Source organism: Peromyscus californicus, unplaced genomic scaffold (assembly GCF_007827085.1).
Source record: "Peromyscus californicus insignis strain IS unplaced genomic scaffold, ASM782708v3 Scaffold_3__1_contigs__length_106647218, whole genome shotgun sequence".
NCBI lineage: Eukaryota > Metazoa > Chordata > Mammalia > Rodentia > Cricetidae > Peromyscus > Peromyscus californicus.
In genome coordinates this window covers 53,149,846-53,164,510 of record NW_026294551.1, presented here as the reverse complement: position 1 = coordinate 53,164,510, position 14,665 = coordinate 53,149,846, and the positions used below count along the sequence as shown (strand labels likewise).

Sequence of the window (14,665 nt, the reverse complement as noted above, 5' to 3'; positions counted from 1 at the left end):
ATTGGGTAATTTGAATGCCCATCAAGGTCGAGGCCCGCCCTGCAGCCTCATTGGCTGAAGGGCCCGCCTTTCTCGCTGGCACGGAAGTGACATACAGAAGTCGAGCCTCGCGGCCGGGCAGCCATCTTGGAGCCCAGCACCTTTACACGTGCGGAGGCGATCGTGCCTTAGTCATGTGGTTCAGCGGGTCCTATCAAGCGACGGGGGTGAGGCCTTAGCCTCTGGAGACTTCCGGGCACTGGGGACTACCACTTCCCTTTACATCTCTGCTACAGGTTTCTACAGGACTCAAGTTTTATTCTTCCGTTCAGTAAAGATTGGTGTTCACAGGGCAGCGGGAATGATAGAACCAGTATCGATACTCCAGGGGATAGAAAGTTTCCCTAGCTGGAGGGAAAAAGGATGGAATCCATTTCTGGGCTAAAAGGCTAAAGGTGTGCTGTCAGGGTACTTGGCCCACTCCATCAATGGTTCTTTTAGTGTCTGTTCCCGGCTTCTCTCAGGCTCCCTTTATTTTTGAGGCTTAATTCCTCCTCTTCTGGCCCCTCTGCCACGCTGCCCTGGAGATTTGTTTGGATGATGAAGTATTGGCACATACAGAAAGCTGGCTTTTGAGATCTTAAGACCTGAAAAGGGGCAGAACAGCACTAGCTGGAAGGCCTGAGATAAGAGCACATCCACTATTTTAAGGCCCCTCAAGGAAGACCACCACTTATGTATCTTCAAAGGATCCTTTATTGACCAGAGCAGGACCGTGGCATTTTTATATATATATTTATATAAAAAAAAGTTTGAACATCTGGCAGGCAGTAATCCCTTTGCCCGCCCACCACCCCCACAGTTTTCCTGCCCCCTGAACATGGAAGGAGGAATGGATGCTCCATCTAGATCACAAGGCAACATTCCTCTAGAGAGGGAGAAAAGGACTCATATGTGGCCACTCCCTTCCCATCAGAAATCAACATTCTTGCAAAGAGAACAAAATACAGAAATCAAAACATTTAAATATGAAAATCCAAAGGGAATTGGGTGGGGAGACGAAAGGGACTGGAGTTTCTGGGGAAGGGTCTCCCTTGTCCCCTGCCCATTAGTCGGCTGAGGGCCTGGGGTCTGAGGCTCACACAGTGAGTTTGCAGTGACACAGTTCCTTGTAGATCTGGCGTCGAAGTTTGGGCATGTCCTGCTGGGTGAAGCTGAATGGCTGAGACAGGGCCAGGTGCTTGCAGTACTGGGTGGTAACAAAGCAGGCCATGAGAACCATTTATTGAGCACACTTCCCAAGTCAGGGCCTGTGCTACACATTTCACAGAAACCCATTTCTCATACAGACTGGCATGAGTGTCTAGTAGCCTGGGGTTGAAAAACTCTTCATAATAGATCCAGTGTTCAAGTGGGAGAAAATACACTGAGTCGGGGGAGGATGTTGGGAAGCCTATCAGGACCCAAGCCAGAGAACCAGTCCCAACTCTGGATGGAGAGAGGCCTGGAGAACACGGATGAAATCAGGGTTTCTGTGCTCTAACACATAAAGGTACTCCCTGCTCTACAATTTGGCTGAGCCAAATGAGGCACGAACCTACCAACAGCCCCTAAGCCACTGACTCGAGCTAAGGAGGAGGCCTCATCATTTGCTTACCTGTAACACAAAGGCACCACAGTCACTGTCATTATTCTGCCTGGCCACATTCTAGGGAACAGAAAGCAAGAACCTGTTGTTCACTTGGAGACTCACAGAGGTTATAAATTCACTTTCTGCCTCCTATCCACTACCCTCACCATTACACTAGTCCACTTCCCTCTGGAAACTCACCATTTTGAAGTAACCTTTCCAGCCCTGGTGGAAATCCAGTCGGTCTTTTTTTACAGCCTCTGCCTGCAGATACTTGGCAATATGCTATGTGGACAGGGAAAGAGAAAGTGATACGTTCATGATTTACCAGCCGAATGCAGAGTGTACTGATGGCAAACACCATGCCCATGGCACTCCTCAGACTCCAAGCCCACAGTTCTTCCTGAAATGGCTTGTTCCCAGATACCCTACATCTTTACTACTAGTTTTCCCACAACCTCCTCAAACCTTAGGGCAGCGGCGGTTTAGAGTGCGCTGTGAGTCGAAATAGGTGATGGTGCGCTGCCTTACATCAACCGAGATAAGGGACCAGTGTACCTCCAGATGGATGGGGATGAGCAGTAGTTCCTTATTGAAGATGTCCACCTACAGAGAGAGTGCTGGAGGTCAGAACAACAGAAAACTCTGCTGACTGCAATGAGGATGCTAACGAGAGAATATGGAACAGGCAAAGGAGTCATAAAATACAGATCCTAGATTGTGAGAGAAGGCTCAGCTTCAGAGGTTAATACTTATTTGGGGGGGGTGGGGGTTGGGCAAGGAAGCAGTGCTTGGTATACAATGCAGGGTCTCCTGCATGCTAAGCAAGCACTTTACTACTGTATTACATCCTACCCTGATGTTTAGATTCTCTGTGTATGTGTTATGTGTGCCACGCATATGGAGGCCAGAGGTCTGACAGTGTCCTTCCTCAGTGTTGACCTTTTGTTTAAGACAGGGTCCCGGCCGGGCATTGGTGGTGCACACCTTTAATCCCAGCACTCAGGAGGCAGAGCCAAGCGGATCTCTTTGAGTTCGAGACCAGCCTGGGCTACCAAGTGAGTCCCAGGAAAGGCGCAAAGCTACACAGAGAAACCCTGTCTCGAAAAACCAAAAAAAAAAAAAAAAAAAAAAAAAGACAGGGTCCCTCACTGAGGTAGGACGCAACAAGTAAGCTTGGCAGGCTGGACAGCAAGTCCCAGGAGCCCTCTTACCTCCACTTCCACAGGATTGATATTACCGCTACCAGTGGCCTGACTTTTTTAGGTAGGGATCAAACTCAAGTCCTCGTAATCACTCTACAGGCTGAGATATCTCTCTAGTACAGATGTTCCTTTGTGTTGTTGGTTTTTTGAGACAGGGTCTCTCTACATAGCCCTGGCTGTCCTAGAACTCACTATGTAGACCAAGCTGGCCTTGAACTCAGATATCCTCCTGCTTCTCCCTCCTTAGTACTTGGAATACAGGCATGCACCATCACACCTGGCTCATGTTGAGATATTTGATGGTGAAGAAGAAAGTTAAAAATAAGAACAGTATCAGAATATATATGTGCCTTGTAATTCCATCAGCTGGGAAGAAGAATTAGGAGTTCAGGGCCAGCCTCTGCTATACAAGATCCTGTCTGGTGCCAGGTATTCATGCATTAAAGGAAAAAGTCTAGGTAAAAACCCAGACTCTGGAGCGGGAGAGATGGTTCACAGGTTAAAAGCACTGGCTACTCTTCCTGAGGACCTGGGTTCAATTCCCAGCACCGACATGATGGCTCACAACCATCTATAACTTGTTTCAGGGATTCAATGCCTCTATGGCACTGCACGCATGTGGTGCAGACATTCACGCAGGCAGAACACTCATACACACCTTATAATAATAATTAAAGCAAAACCAAAACAGACTCAGGATTTTGGTGCCACACTGCCAGGGTTGAAACCCAGCTTCTACACTTACTGGTCCAGGTGACCATGAGCAAGCTACTTAACCTTCTATATGCTGCCTTATCTGAGGAAGAGAGCAAAAGTACCTGTCTTTATTCATTATAGGGAGTAAACCAGTCACTATCCACATGGACACATGGCCTAAAAGAAATGCTCAGCTAATGTTTGTAGTCACCCTACCACAAATTCTTGTGTCATTTAAGACACAAAACTGCCAATTGGGCAAGCAATTGCTCAAGGTCACAGAAGTAAGCAACAGTACAGGAAAGCCTTACATTTTTTATTCATTATTGGGAGGAGGGGGCACATATGCCATGGTATATGTGTGGAGGTCAGGGGACAAGTTGATTCTCTCCTTCCACCATGTGAGTCCCAGGGATCAAACTGAATTCATCAGGCTTGACAGCAAGTGTCTTTACCTGATGGGCCATCTCCCTGACCCACGCACAAAAATATTGAACTCAGGGACACAGAAGGCTAGAGTTTTCTTTTCACTACACTGTCACTCTTGCCTCTACTGAAAGAAACAAGGCTCACCAGGTCCGAGTAAACCTGAGCACAAAAATTACAACTGGAGCTAGGGCTAGGGCGGTAGTCCAGTGGTGAGTGTTGCACAGCTGTAGTTTTAGTTACTTGGGGGCGGGGGGGGGGGGGGGGGGGCGGGGGGGGGGGTTCGGGGGGAGGCAGGGAGAGAGAGGGAGGGAGGTAGTGTTAGGTGACAGGAGGCAGGCCGGCAAATGGGTGTTAGAACCAATGTTCCTTTGTCGCTGTAGAGATTTCCTGCCCTTTCAGATAGGGCCAATAAACCTACAGAAATTCTGGAATCCACCCCAAACCTTCTCCTGTCCCAATTTTTCCTGTTACTTAAGCCCCAAACCCAGGTATTATCCTCCACTGCTCTCCTCATCTCCCACATGCAACCTGCCAGGAAAGTCTACTGGTTCTACATGTCAAACTAGAGGGTCCCCCATCTCCCCCTCTGGCACTCCAGTCCAGCAGCTTCACTTGGACTCCCTTCCCCTTTCATCCCATCACGGAACAGGAGCAACACACATGAAGCCTTCTAGTCTGCTAGGGCTGGTAAGACAGCTCAACAGGAAAAGGTCTCCCACCAAGCATCACTACCCCAGTTGGAGCTCTGGAACCCACATAACAGAAGGAAAGAACTGACTCTTGTAAGTTGTCTTCTGCCCTCCACACGCCTGCCATGGCACATACATCCACACGGTAGAAATGCAGTGAATTTTAAAACGGCTTCTCAATGTACCCAGAGTAACATCTACCTTTGTCAGCTTACCTTACATGCCTCACACAATCTTCTCTATCATTCTACCTTAGTCACTGTGTTCCAAGCATGTTCTTCTTCTATCTGGGTCTCAATCACTTGCTGTTCCTTTTGCTTAGAGCACTGGTTCCCAGACTACACATGGTGACTCCTATCATTCAGATACGGAAGGCCTTACTAAGTCTAGTAAGACCTCTTCCCAACCTAAAGTACCTCTTACTCTTACGCTGTCCTGTTACTGTTTTAAAATGTTCACAGCACTTTATGACTAGCTGAGATTTAACTTACCCTCATCCCATCAAGGCAAGACCGTTTCCTTATTTAATATTGTACCTTTAGTTCCTACAATAATGCCTGGCACACAAGATATTTAATATTTAGCAGAATGATGACCAGGGTTGGGGAAAGGGCGCAAAGAAAGCAAAACTCTTCAAATAGTAAAGACAAGATGCTGCACAAGTAGTTGTGAACTCATGACTCACATTTTTGGTCCACCTTTTCACCCCATCATAACCCTTGGTACGGAGTTTATCATAGAAGAAACTGTTGAAGAAATGCACCTGTGCCAAAGAGACAAAAGAGCCGGATAGGATTCAAAGACTTCAGAGCTGCCCACAACGTTCCCTCCCACGCTCCCAATCCACATTCCAGTTCATAACGGCCTAAGTGAATGGCTGCAACAGCTGCCACTCTAATTCACCTAATAGTAAAGTGGAGCTGTGGTTTTGTTGGTGGTGGTGGTTTTGTTTGCTTTCTTTTTTTCTTTTTGTTTTTTTCGTTTGAGACAGGGTTTCCCCCACAGCTCTGGCTGTCCTGGAACTCACTTTGTAGACCAGGCTTGAAGTCACAGAGGTTCCCTGCCTCTGCCTCCTGAGTGCTGAGATTAAAGGTATGTGCCACCACTGCCCGACATGGAACTGTTTTTAACTTTCTCTTACAGATAATTTCCTGTCTCAATTATTGGGGGTAACTAAAACATTAAAGATTTGCTTACAGATTTAAAATAAATCAGCCGGGCGGTGGTGGCGCACGCCTTTAATCACAGCACTCGGGAGGCAGAGCCAGGCGGATCTCTTGAGTTCGAGGCCAGCCTGGGCTATAAGGAAAGGAGCAAAGCTACACAGAGAAACCCTGTCTTGAAAAAAAAAAACCAAACAAAAAAATAAACCAATTACCACTTACTACTCCTCCCCCAAAACACAGACCCTAGTTATATAAAATGGAAGAGATGAAAGGGGATGTAAAACTTGCTAAGAATTGCAAGTTCTGGGAATTAAAGAATCTGTTTGGTGCCAGGTGGTGACAGAGGCCTTTAATACTAGCACTGGGGAAGTAGAGGCACATGGATCTCTGGGTTCAAGGCCAGCTTGGTCTGCATTTCAAGTTCCAGGAAAACCAGAGCTACACAAAGAAACCCTGGATCAAAAAAAAAAAAGAAAGAAAGAACAAATCTGGTTGGATCTACCTTTTCAGGGACTGTGTCCATGACCAGGTCTCCATACATGTTCATCACCTGGGGGAAAAAGAGGAAAGCCACTTGCTCTGGAGGGTGTGGCAGGGGTGCAGGGTCCCCCTATGCAAAAGGCTCCACTCTCCAAAAGCCTCTTCAAGCCCTTCATCTTCCTCTTACCTGGTCATTGAGCCAGTTCTGTCCATATAAGGTCCCCAAGTCATCCATGGTGAGCACATGTCTTTTGTAGGACACCCGGAAGCCCCGCACCATGGCATTGCCTGGCATTCGCTGGTAGGACTGGATCAACTGTAGTACCAGACTCTTCCTGAACAGGCCAAAGGTTTGCAAATCATACAAGAGCTAATGGGATGGGGCAGACAGAAATACCCACAACTGTCTAGAGTAAGATTCCAAAACAACTGTTCTTTCTTTCCACAAGTCCTTCTGAGGGTCTCCTGCTCCCCAGAAAGAGGAAAGATCAGGCATAAACTTTTCAGTGTCTCATGGTATCCTAGAAGAAGTTCCTCCCAATTGTCTTATAAGGCTCGCTCGGCACTCCTCTGCAGCTCCTCTCCTGCAGCTGTAGCTTTTCTATCCCCAGATACATCCCTCAGGAGGAAAAACACCCTCCCTCCCTCCCTGAGGTCCCAGCCCCACTTCAAAGGGTACTGCCTTCAAACCTCACCTGGAGGGGGTCGAAAACTCCTGTTGGAAAATGTCCTCCAACTTCTCTACAACTTCATCAGTGCTGAGAGGGATGAGGCTACCATAAGTCTGAAGGAATTCATCTAAGATGCCTAAATAGAGGTAGGAGAGAAGAGCAGGGTGAGGCCTTTAGACTCTGATCTAGGAGCTGGCCAAAAGGAGACTTAAGTCCTCTAAAGGCTTACTCTGCACACAGGTCACGTGTTCCTCCCGCAGGGGGCTATGCTGGCCCGCTTTCTCCTCAGGCCGCTCTGCCTCTTCCACAGGGCCCAAGTCAGAGCCCTGAAAAAGTTCCTGAGCCACATGGTCCCCAATGCTGCACACATTGCTGATGAGTATGCTGGCATCAGGGGGTGCCAGGCTGCGCTCCCCTTCAGGACCAGGTAGTCCCCCAAAACCATTAGGCAGAGTACATGAGAGGAGGCCTGTAAGGCATGGAAAAGGACAGGAATGAGAAGTCAGCCCAGGGAAAAACCTGCTACCTACAAACACGAGCACAGAACAGGACTGAAGCAGGACCTAACAATATAAACATTACGGAACGCAGACCCCTAAAGCCTAACGTAAGGACGACCAGAGTTTACAGAAGGAAAGAGCGTACGTAGTAGTTCCTAGTCACAAGCAGGAGGAAAGCAGACAGCTGGGGTTCAGAGAGATTTCAAAAATAGCCGCCACCAAGATATGCCTAACCCCCAATGAAGTACAGTGTGGAAGAAGACTCATTAATAAGGATGATCAGTTAGTTATTTGGCTAGAGTTCTCCAAAGAGGAAATATTCTAAATAAAAATATTGAAATCTACAGGTGATTTATCCCTACTTGTAGAGCTCACATTCCACAAGCTCAGTGAGTAACCTGTGGAGATATGCATAAGCCTTAATCCAAGAAGAAGGAGGCTTTGGAATGGACAACACTGATTTTCCTAAACCATGGCTCCCTTTGTCATCTGTACTGAAGACCACAGGACAGCTACTTAAGGGTCTGTTTCCTCTCCCTGTGTTCCAGGCATCATTCCTGCTCAAAATGAGACTCCCCCACTCCCACAGAATAGGAGCTTTCTTTGCAGGCCAGGCCAGGCCTTGATCCACTGTTCCCCGTCTTAGCCTCCCACGTGATAGGATAACAGGTGTGTGCCAGAACCCGGCCTTCCAAATGAAGGCTTAATGAGATCATTTCACAGCTCTTCTGGACGCCTCACTCTGCTGTCCTTAGGCCCAGTTCTCACCACAGCCACAAACTCCTGGTGCTCCAGGCTCTTCACCCTTCCCACTCCATTTCCCACCTTACCAGAGTCGGGGTCCAGAGGAGATTTTGGGGTCCACCTTAGTCCATCTTCCTCCATGGGGGGCCCAGAGGGCACGGGTGAAGACCCTCTCATCCCGTCCTCAGCCATGAGAGCACCTAGCAGACCCAGTCGGGGTGGGGGTGGCCCCCGGGGAGAATCAAAACGACAGCAGGGTGATGGCACCTGTGGCGTTGCACCCCCTTCCTGGGGTGAGAGATGGTTCTTGGTGTGTGCCAGATTCCGCCGCCGGCCTCGGTGGCGCCCCCAAAGCTTCCAGTGGAATGTCAACGAGGTGCTTTTTGAGTAGAGCAGCATCTGGAAGGCTCTCATGGCTCGGCGCCGGCGCTGTGAGCAGGTTTTTCTATGAGAGGGTCGGAGAGGACGAGGACGCTGGGAGGCCCCCAGGTGGCCCCATCTAGGGGGTAGCCTCCAAGCTGCTACTTCCTCCTCCTCATCTTCCTCCTCCTCCTCCTCTTCCTCTTCTTCACTAGCTGAGGCATCAAAAGAGGGCCGAGGGGCAGGGAGGCGTCTAGTTGGCACTGTGGTCCCTGACCCAGGATCCGGCCCGAATCCGCCACCTGACTTGAGCCGGGGCTTAGGGGGCAGGGGCCAACGAAGACGTTCTCGTCTGGGGTTTGAGTAAGTGGTGCCGGGTCCCGGAGGCTCAGGCCCCCAAGACCCGGTCCCTTGTATAGTCTCTTTCATCTTCCAGTACTCTGTAAAAAAAAAAAAAAAAGTCGTGAATGTCAGAATCAACATCCCACTCCTCCCTCCAAGATAAACTGTTCCTCAGCATTTCCCCTCTGATTTCAGATACAAATAAAGAAAAATCTAAACACTCCTGACTTCAGCTCTTCTCGGCTAACCTGGTCCACAGGGAACCCTTCAGAACCTGTCATTGCTTCCCTCGCCCAGGTGACGGGCAAGGAAAATGACGAAGTTCCAGGCCCGAGAGATTTTATTTCTAGGCTCCGCAGGTGAAGCCCAGTATTTCCAGGCATCACTTTAATGCCACTGTGGGTATCCTTAGGGTGGTCTTGGGTTACTTTGCTCAGGAAAAGGGCTCCACGGGAATCCTGCTTTGGGTATCTGGGAAGACAGCTTTCGCCAGGAAAACTTCGTTCCCGAGTGGTAAGTTCCCTTCACTCTGGAATGATACGGGGGGGGGGGAGGGGGACACATACGCCTCAGGTGTGGGGAAGGGTGCTGCCAGGGTTATGGCTCAGGAAATAGAGTGATAAGAGGGGAAGATCTCGAAGAAAACTGGAAGTGAACCCAATCGGTGCTCAGCGACCGAATCGAGGAGCTGGGACAGACCGAAGCCGTGGGAGCCGGGCAGCCCACCCCGTCTCCAGCCTTACCCCGGGGGACCCGAAGGCTTCCCAGCCCCGGTATAGTTCTGAAACCTAGGGCGGCTCGGCACACACGGGTCTCAGGTCCCTTAGAGGGCCTCTTGGGCCCGGTTAGGGGCGAGCAAAGCCCCGGCACGGAAGAGACCCCCGAAGGGCGGGGGGAGGGGAAGGGGCGTCCTCACCCGGGGCGGGGAAGCCGGCCACACGGGCCCCGAGGCGGCTGTCTCCGCCTCAGGCTCTCCGGCTCATCCTTCGGACGGCGGCGGCGACCCCGCCACTCCTGCTGTCTTCAGGTGGAGCCGTCTCAGTACACGATGCCAACGCGCCGGGCCGCGCGCCGGGCCGCCCCGCCGCGGCCGCCCCTGCTGCGCCTCTAGCCTCCTCCACCTCCACCTCCACCTCCACCACCGCCGCCGCCACCCCTCCTCCTCCTCCTTCCCCTCCCGCGAGCCCCAGGCCCACCGCCGATGGCGGCGCGGAATTAGGACGTCACAGCCGGCGAGCGGCGCCGGCGCGGCCAGCTCCTGCCGCCCGGGCCCGCCTACCCGGCAGCGTGCGGGGCCAGCCGACGGTCCCGCCCCCGGGCCCTCCGTCGAGCCAGCCGAGCCTGCGCACAGCCGCCTGGCTCGCCGCGCGTGGCGATCCCGCCGCTCGCCCTTTTACGCCTGCGTGTCGCGTCCGGCCTCACGTTGTACGTCGTAGGCCTACGGTGCCCCCCCCGTTCCGCCCCGTGGCCTGAGCTTGGGGCGATCCAGTGGGCTTCCCAGAGCGTGGCCAGCATGTCGGGGGGCCTACGGGCACGGGCCGGAGGCTGGGCGCTTGGGGAAACGGAGGCGGGCGGGCGCGCCGACACTCACTCTTGTTTTTGTTTTTTTCACTTTAAGCAGGGCTTGATGAAGGGGTGAGACACGAGCAGCTGCCAGGGCGTCCAGTACATAGAAACTACCCGGACACCGGTCCGGTCTTTGAGAGTCTTTTGTTGTTTGGTTTGTTTGAGACGGGGGTCTCAGCCATGCAACCCTGGATGGCCTGGAAGTCGCTTCTTTTTTTTTTTTTTTTTTTTTTTTTTTTTTTTTTTTTTTTTTGGTTTTTCGAGACAGGGTTTCTCTGTGTAGCTTTGCGCCTGTCCTGGAACTCGCTTTGGAGACCAGGCTGGCCTCGAACTCACAGAGATCCGCCTGGCTCTGCCTCCCGAGTGCTGGGATTAAAGGCGTGCGCCACCACCGCCCGGCATTTTTTTGGTTTTTCGAGACAGGGTTTCTCTGTGTAGCTTTGGTGCCTGTCCTGGATCTCGCTCTGTAGACCAGGCTGGCCTCGAACTCACAGAGATCCACCTGCCTCTGCCTCCCGAGTGCTGGGATTAAAGGCGTGCGCCACCACCGCCCGGCGGAAGTCGCTTCTTAGACTAAGCCGACCTCGAACTCATACAGATCCGCCTTCCTAGTACCGGAATTAAGGACCTGAGGCACCGTGCCCAGCTTGGAAGTTTACCAGGGGGATGGGGAGCATGAAGGGCATGCAGATCGACGCGCCATAAATACGTTTTTCTAGATGATAACAAGAACTCGGACACAATAGAAGTGAAAACGGGGTTCTTGTAAATCGAAGCGGAGGGCACTTGAAGAGGCGTGGCCGAGAGACCCCGGTTTCCCTAGCCGAGGCTGTATTCATTCCTCAGGCTGCCGCTAGATGGTGGTGCTGTTCTGGATGCATTCCAGTGGACTCCGTCGAGTGGACAAGGCTTGGCACAGGCCACGGAAACCCCCTTAACACACACAACAAAAGAATTTGGGGCTGGGTGGGAGATAAACGCAAAATCTTGTACCTTTTTAATATCCTTTAAGTCAAAGCCCAGGGAGGGGGGGGGGCGGGAAAGGCAGAGGGAGGGACAAGAGTGGCGGATTCAAACCCAAGGAGACCCCGTCTTGACCATCTGCTTGTCCTTTGTCTAGCCAGTCCTGGCAGCCTCCAGGACGGGCCCATACTGCTCTTCTCAGTTCAGGACCCCCTTTTATAGCACAATCATAGTTTCACACACCCCAGGAAGGTTCCGTGCGGAGAAAGGCTAAGTTTTGCGTTTGCCCGTGGAATTTTGACAGTGAGAATATCCCCTTGATGTAAACGAAAGACACCTGAGGGGAAAAAAATGAGAGAACAGATGTTCAGTGAATCAGAGGCACACGAGTTCTCGGATGTTTCACTCTGCTCCTCCTCCATTTTGATTTTATGTTTTCTTTTTGCGTGTGTGGGGGGGGGGGGCGTGAGCATGTGTGGAGATAGATCAGAGGACAACTTAGGAGAGAGTCAATTACTTCCTCCTGCTATGTGGGCTCTAAGAATCAGACTCAGGCAGTGAAGTGTGAGGGATGGAACAAGCACCTTCCTTCCCTAAGTGAGTCATCTCACTGGCCCTTGTTTAATGTTTGAGACGGCCTCCCACGGTACTGTAGGCTGGCCTTGAACTTTAGGCCAGCCTCCCACCTCAGCTTCCTAAGTGTTGTGATTATAGGGGTGAACCCTGTGGTTCCTGGGCTCGTACCTTTTCTCCCTGTAAGGACGTGGGCATCTTGTTCTTTATTCTTTGGATTTGCCTCTACACCCAAGTTCCCAACTCTCTTGGCGACTCCCCGCAGCACCAGCGAGGCCAGTCGGCTCTGCTTCAGCTGATGTGACCTGCTGTGCTCACATCAGCCCTCGACTGACCCTCTACTTCTCACCTGCACTGTAGCAGCTATTGTAGGCCCGGTCAGGGTCTGAGGGCATACTTCGGACACATCGGAATAGAGTCTCCCGTCTCCCTTGGCTTTCCCGAGATACCACCTGACCCATGGTGAACGTCACATCGTGAAACAGGACCTGTCGGGGGAGGGAGAAGATGCTGAAGAAAACCAGAAATGCAAAATTCAGTCCTGGGAGGCCTCGGGAGCCCTGATATAGGAGCCAGGCAGTAAGGAGGGCTCTTCCAAGTGTGGTACGAACAGAGGGATCAGGGGAACCCTCATTATGAGGTCCGTAAGAAAGAAGGTGACAAGCCAGCCTCCATGTCCACATGGTGGCCTCAGGGCTTGTCTGGGGTTACCTGGCTATAGAGCAGATAAATTCCAGTGTCCCAGACTCGGACAACGTATCCTTGGGCCTCCAGGCCTCTCCCACGCCTAAGAGCTGGTTGCCATATCACCTCGGTCACATCAGAGTCCACTGGAGGTGAGGAGTGTGGCAGGTCAGCATTTCTTTACACTCAGATACATGAGCTCTCCCCCTTTTTATTTCTAGAATTCTCTTGGCCCCAGCCCCACAGTTCCTGCTTGGTGCCCTCCCACAATGCCATTATTTAAAATATTGCTCACCCTTGGAGGTAATGTTAATGGGGACAAGATGCAGGACTGAGTGCTTCTCTAAGGAGAGAAGGAGGAAAGAGCGGTGTTGACCTGCCCCTGGAGTCCACCCTCCGCCCTCACCTCAGCTCTGGTCGGCATTCCCCAGGCTTCCGGATCACCTCCCGCCCCTGCTGAACCCCAGGGCTCACTCACTCTTGTGCCTCTGGGTGAACACTGCTCTTCTCCTCCTAGATTTCGCCTCATCCTTCCAGGCTTGCAGGACATCAGGACTCTGCTCGTGAAAGAGGGTCATTTAACTAAAGACATTTAACTCAGACAGCCTTCATTCCCAGCCCTCCTCAACACCAGGAATAGCTCAGATCTCTGCACCTGTCCTAGGCCCCTGGCCTGGGCACTGACTGCCTTCCAGGGTGTTCTCGGTACAAGAAGTATTAAAGATTGTTAAAGATTGATAATCTTTAACAGTTTATTTTCCTGGAATGGCTGTTCCCTTGACTTCCGAATCCAGGGCCTCCTCTTGCACCTACTTGAAATTTTGCAGACTGAGAGGCCCTGAGACCCCTCTGCCATTCTTCCTTCACCCCAAGACTCCCCTCTCCCCTGACTCACCTGTTCCCAGAGGCTCTGCCATGGACATTCTCCCCGCTTCTGGGAAGGCGCTCCACTCCGCTGCTGCTGCTGCTGCAGCCGGCTCACCTCCCTCCTCAGACTTTGCAGCTCTGTCTGTTGGATCAGTAGCGCCACGGCACAAGTCACAGCCCCCAGGACCGCCCCCCAACTCAACCAGAGAGCAACCGAGAGGGCCGGCTCTCGGACCGAGCCCCCCATGTTGCCTGGAGATGAGGCTGGCATGAGCTGGGGATGCTGCCCACAGCCGTGGTCTCAGAAATGAGGTGGCCGGGAGGTAGCAGGGAGGGTGGGAATACAGGCAGGCACAGAAGGGAAGAGCACAATTACGCAAGGGAGAAATAAAAAGGAACTTGAGAATAAAAAGGAGAGAGGAAGAAAGTAAACTCGGGGAGCTGTTAGTACCCCTCGCCCCCCCCTGTAGAGCTGGTGTCACTCTGTCCCCCACCCCAACTCCCAGCCTCAGGAGAATTTGGTGCCAGTTATCTAGGAAGGACAGAGCGGCCTGTGACACCCAGAAGGAGCGGCCAGCTTTCAGGAGCCCAGGGACGGCCCCTGAGTTGGAGGAGGGAAGGTCGGTTGGTTATGGGGCATGGTGCCAGGAGCAGGGAAGGGGTATAAACTGGGCAGCATTGAGGTTTCGAAGGTGAGTGAGGCAGAGCCTCTGACTCAGGCCTGGACAGGATCTCTGAGGAGGCTTGTTAGGGGTGACTGGAGATGAAAAAAGGGGTTGAGGGGCCAGCAGGGAAGAGAACCCGGGACAAGAACCTGGCAGGGTGCTGGGGTTAAGGCTGGGCTGGGTGTGCTGGAACCGGGCCTGCACTACTCCCTGTGCTGAACTTGGCAAGCTGGACTTCCTGTTTCCCAAGAAGAGTTCTTACATAAGGCTCTCCGGACAAAGAGACAAAAGAAAGAGCCCCAAGCCCCCCAGCCACTGCAGTGCTCCCCAGACCCAGGGGCCCGGCTCATGCACCTGGCCCCTGCAGTCCTTCGCGTGGCTCTGAGCCCCTTTCCAGGCTAGCTGCCACCCCATCGCCTAGCTCGGGCCTGTGCCAGCACCTGCTGAACTGCTGAG

At 52.1% G+C, this 14,665-nt stretch overlaps 2 protein-coding genes across 2 annotated transcripts; both read right to left on the bottom strand.

The window, feature by feature from the left end:
- Window positions 1-719: 719 nt before the first annotated feature.
- On the bottom strand, window positions 720-10,001 carry Senp3 (SUMO specific peptidase 3). Its single transcript, XM_052756643.1, has 11 exons — window positions 9,808-10,001; window positions 8,276-8,989; window positions 7,175-7,414; window positions 6,970-7,081; window positions 6,462-6,609; window positions 6,297-6,344; window positions 5,314-5,391; window positions 2,078-2,215; window positions 1,811-1,894; window positions 1,637-1,687; window positions 720-1,228 (listed from the first exon to the last, which is right to left on the bottom strand). Exons 2-11 carry the CDS (start codon window positions 8,976-8,978, stop codon window positions 1,118-1,120), a joined length of 1,713 nt encoding a protein of 570 aa, XP_052612603.1. The 5' UTR covers window positions 8,979-8,989; window positions 9,808-10,001; the 3' UTR covers window positions 720-1,117.
- Window positions 10,002-11,202: 1,201 nt separating this feature from the next.
- Window positions 11,203-14,372, bottom strand: Tnfsf13 (TNF superfamily member 13). Its single transcript, XM_052756648.1, has 7 exons — window positions 13,573-14,372; window positions 13,156-13,234; window positions 12,973-13,020; window positions 12,705-12,823; window positions 12,343-12,481; window positions 11,664-11,757; window positions 11,203-11,390 (listed from the first exon to the last, which is right to left on the bottom strand). Exons 1-7 carry the CDS (start codon window positions 13,813-13,815, stop codon window positions 11,300-11,302), a joined length of 813 nt encoding a protein of 270 aa, XP_052612608.1. The 5' UTR covers window positions 13,816-14,372; the 3' UTR covers window positions 11,203-11,299.
- Window positions 14,373-14,665: the final 293 nt, after the last annotated feature.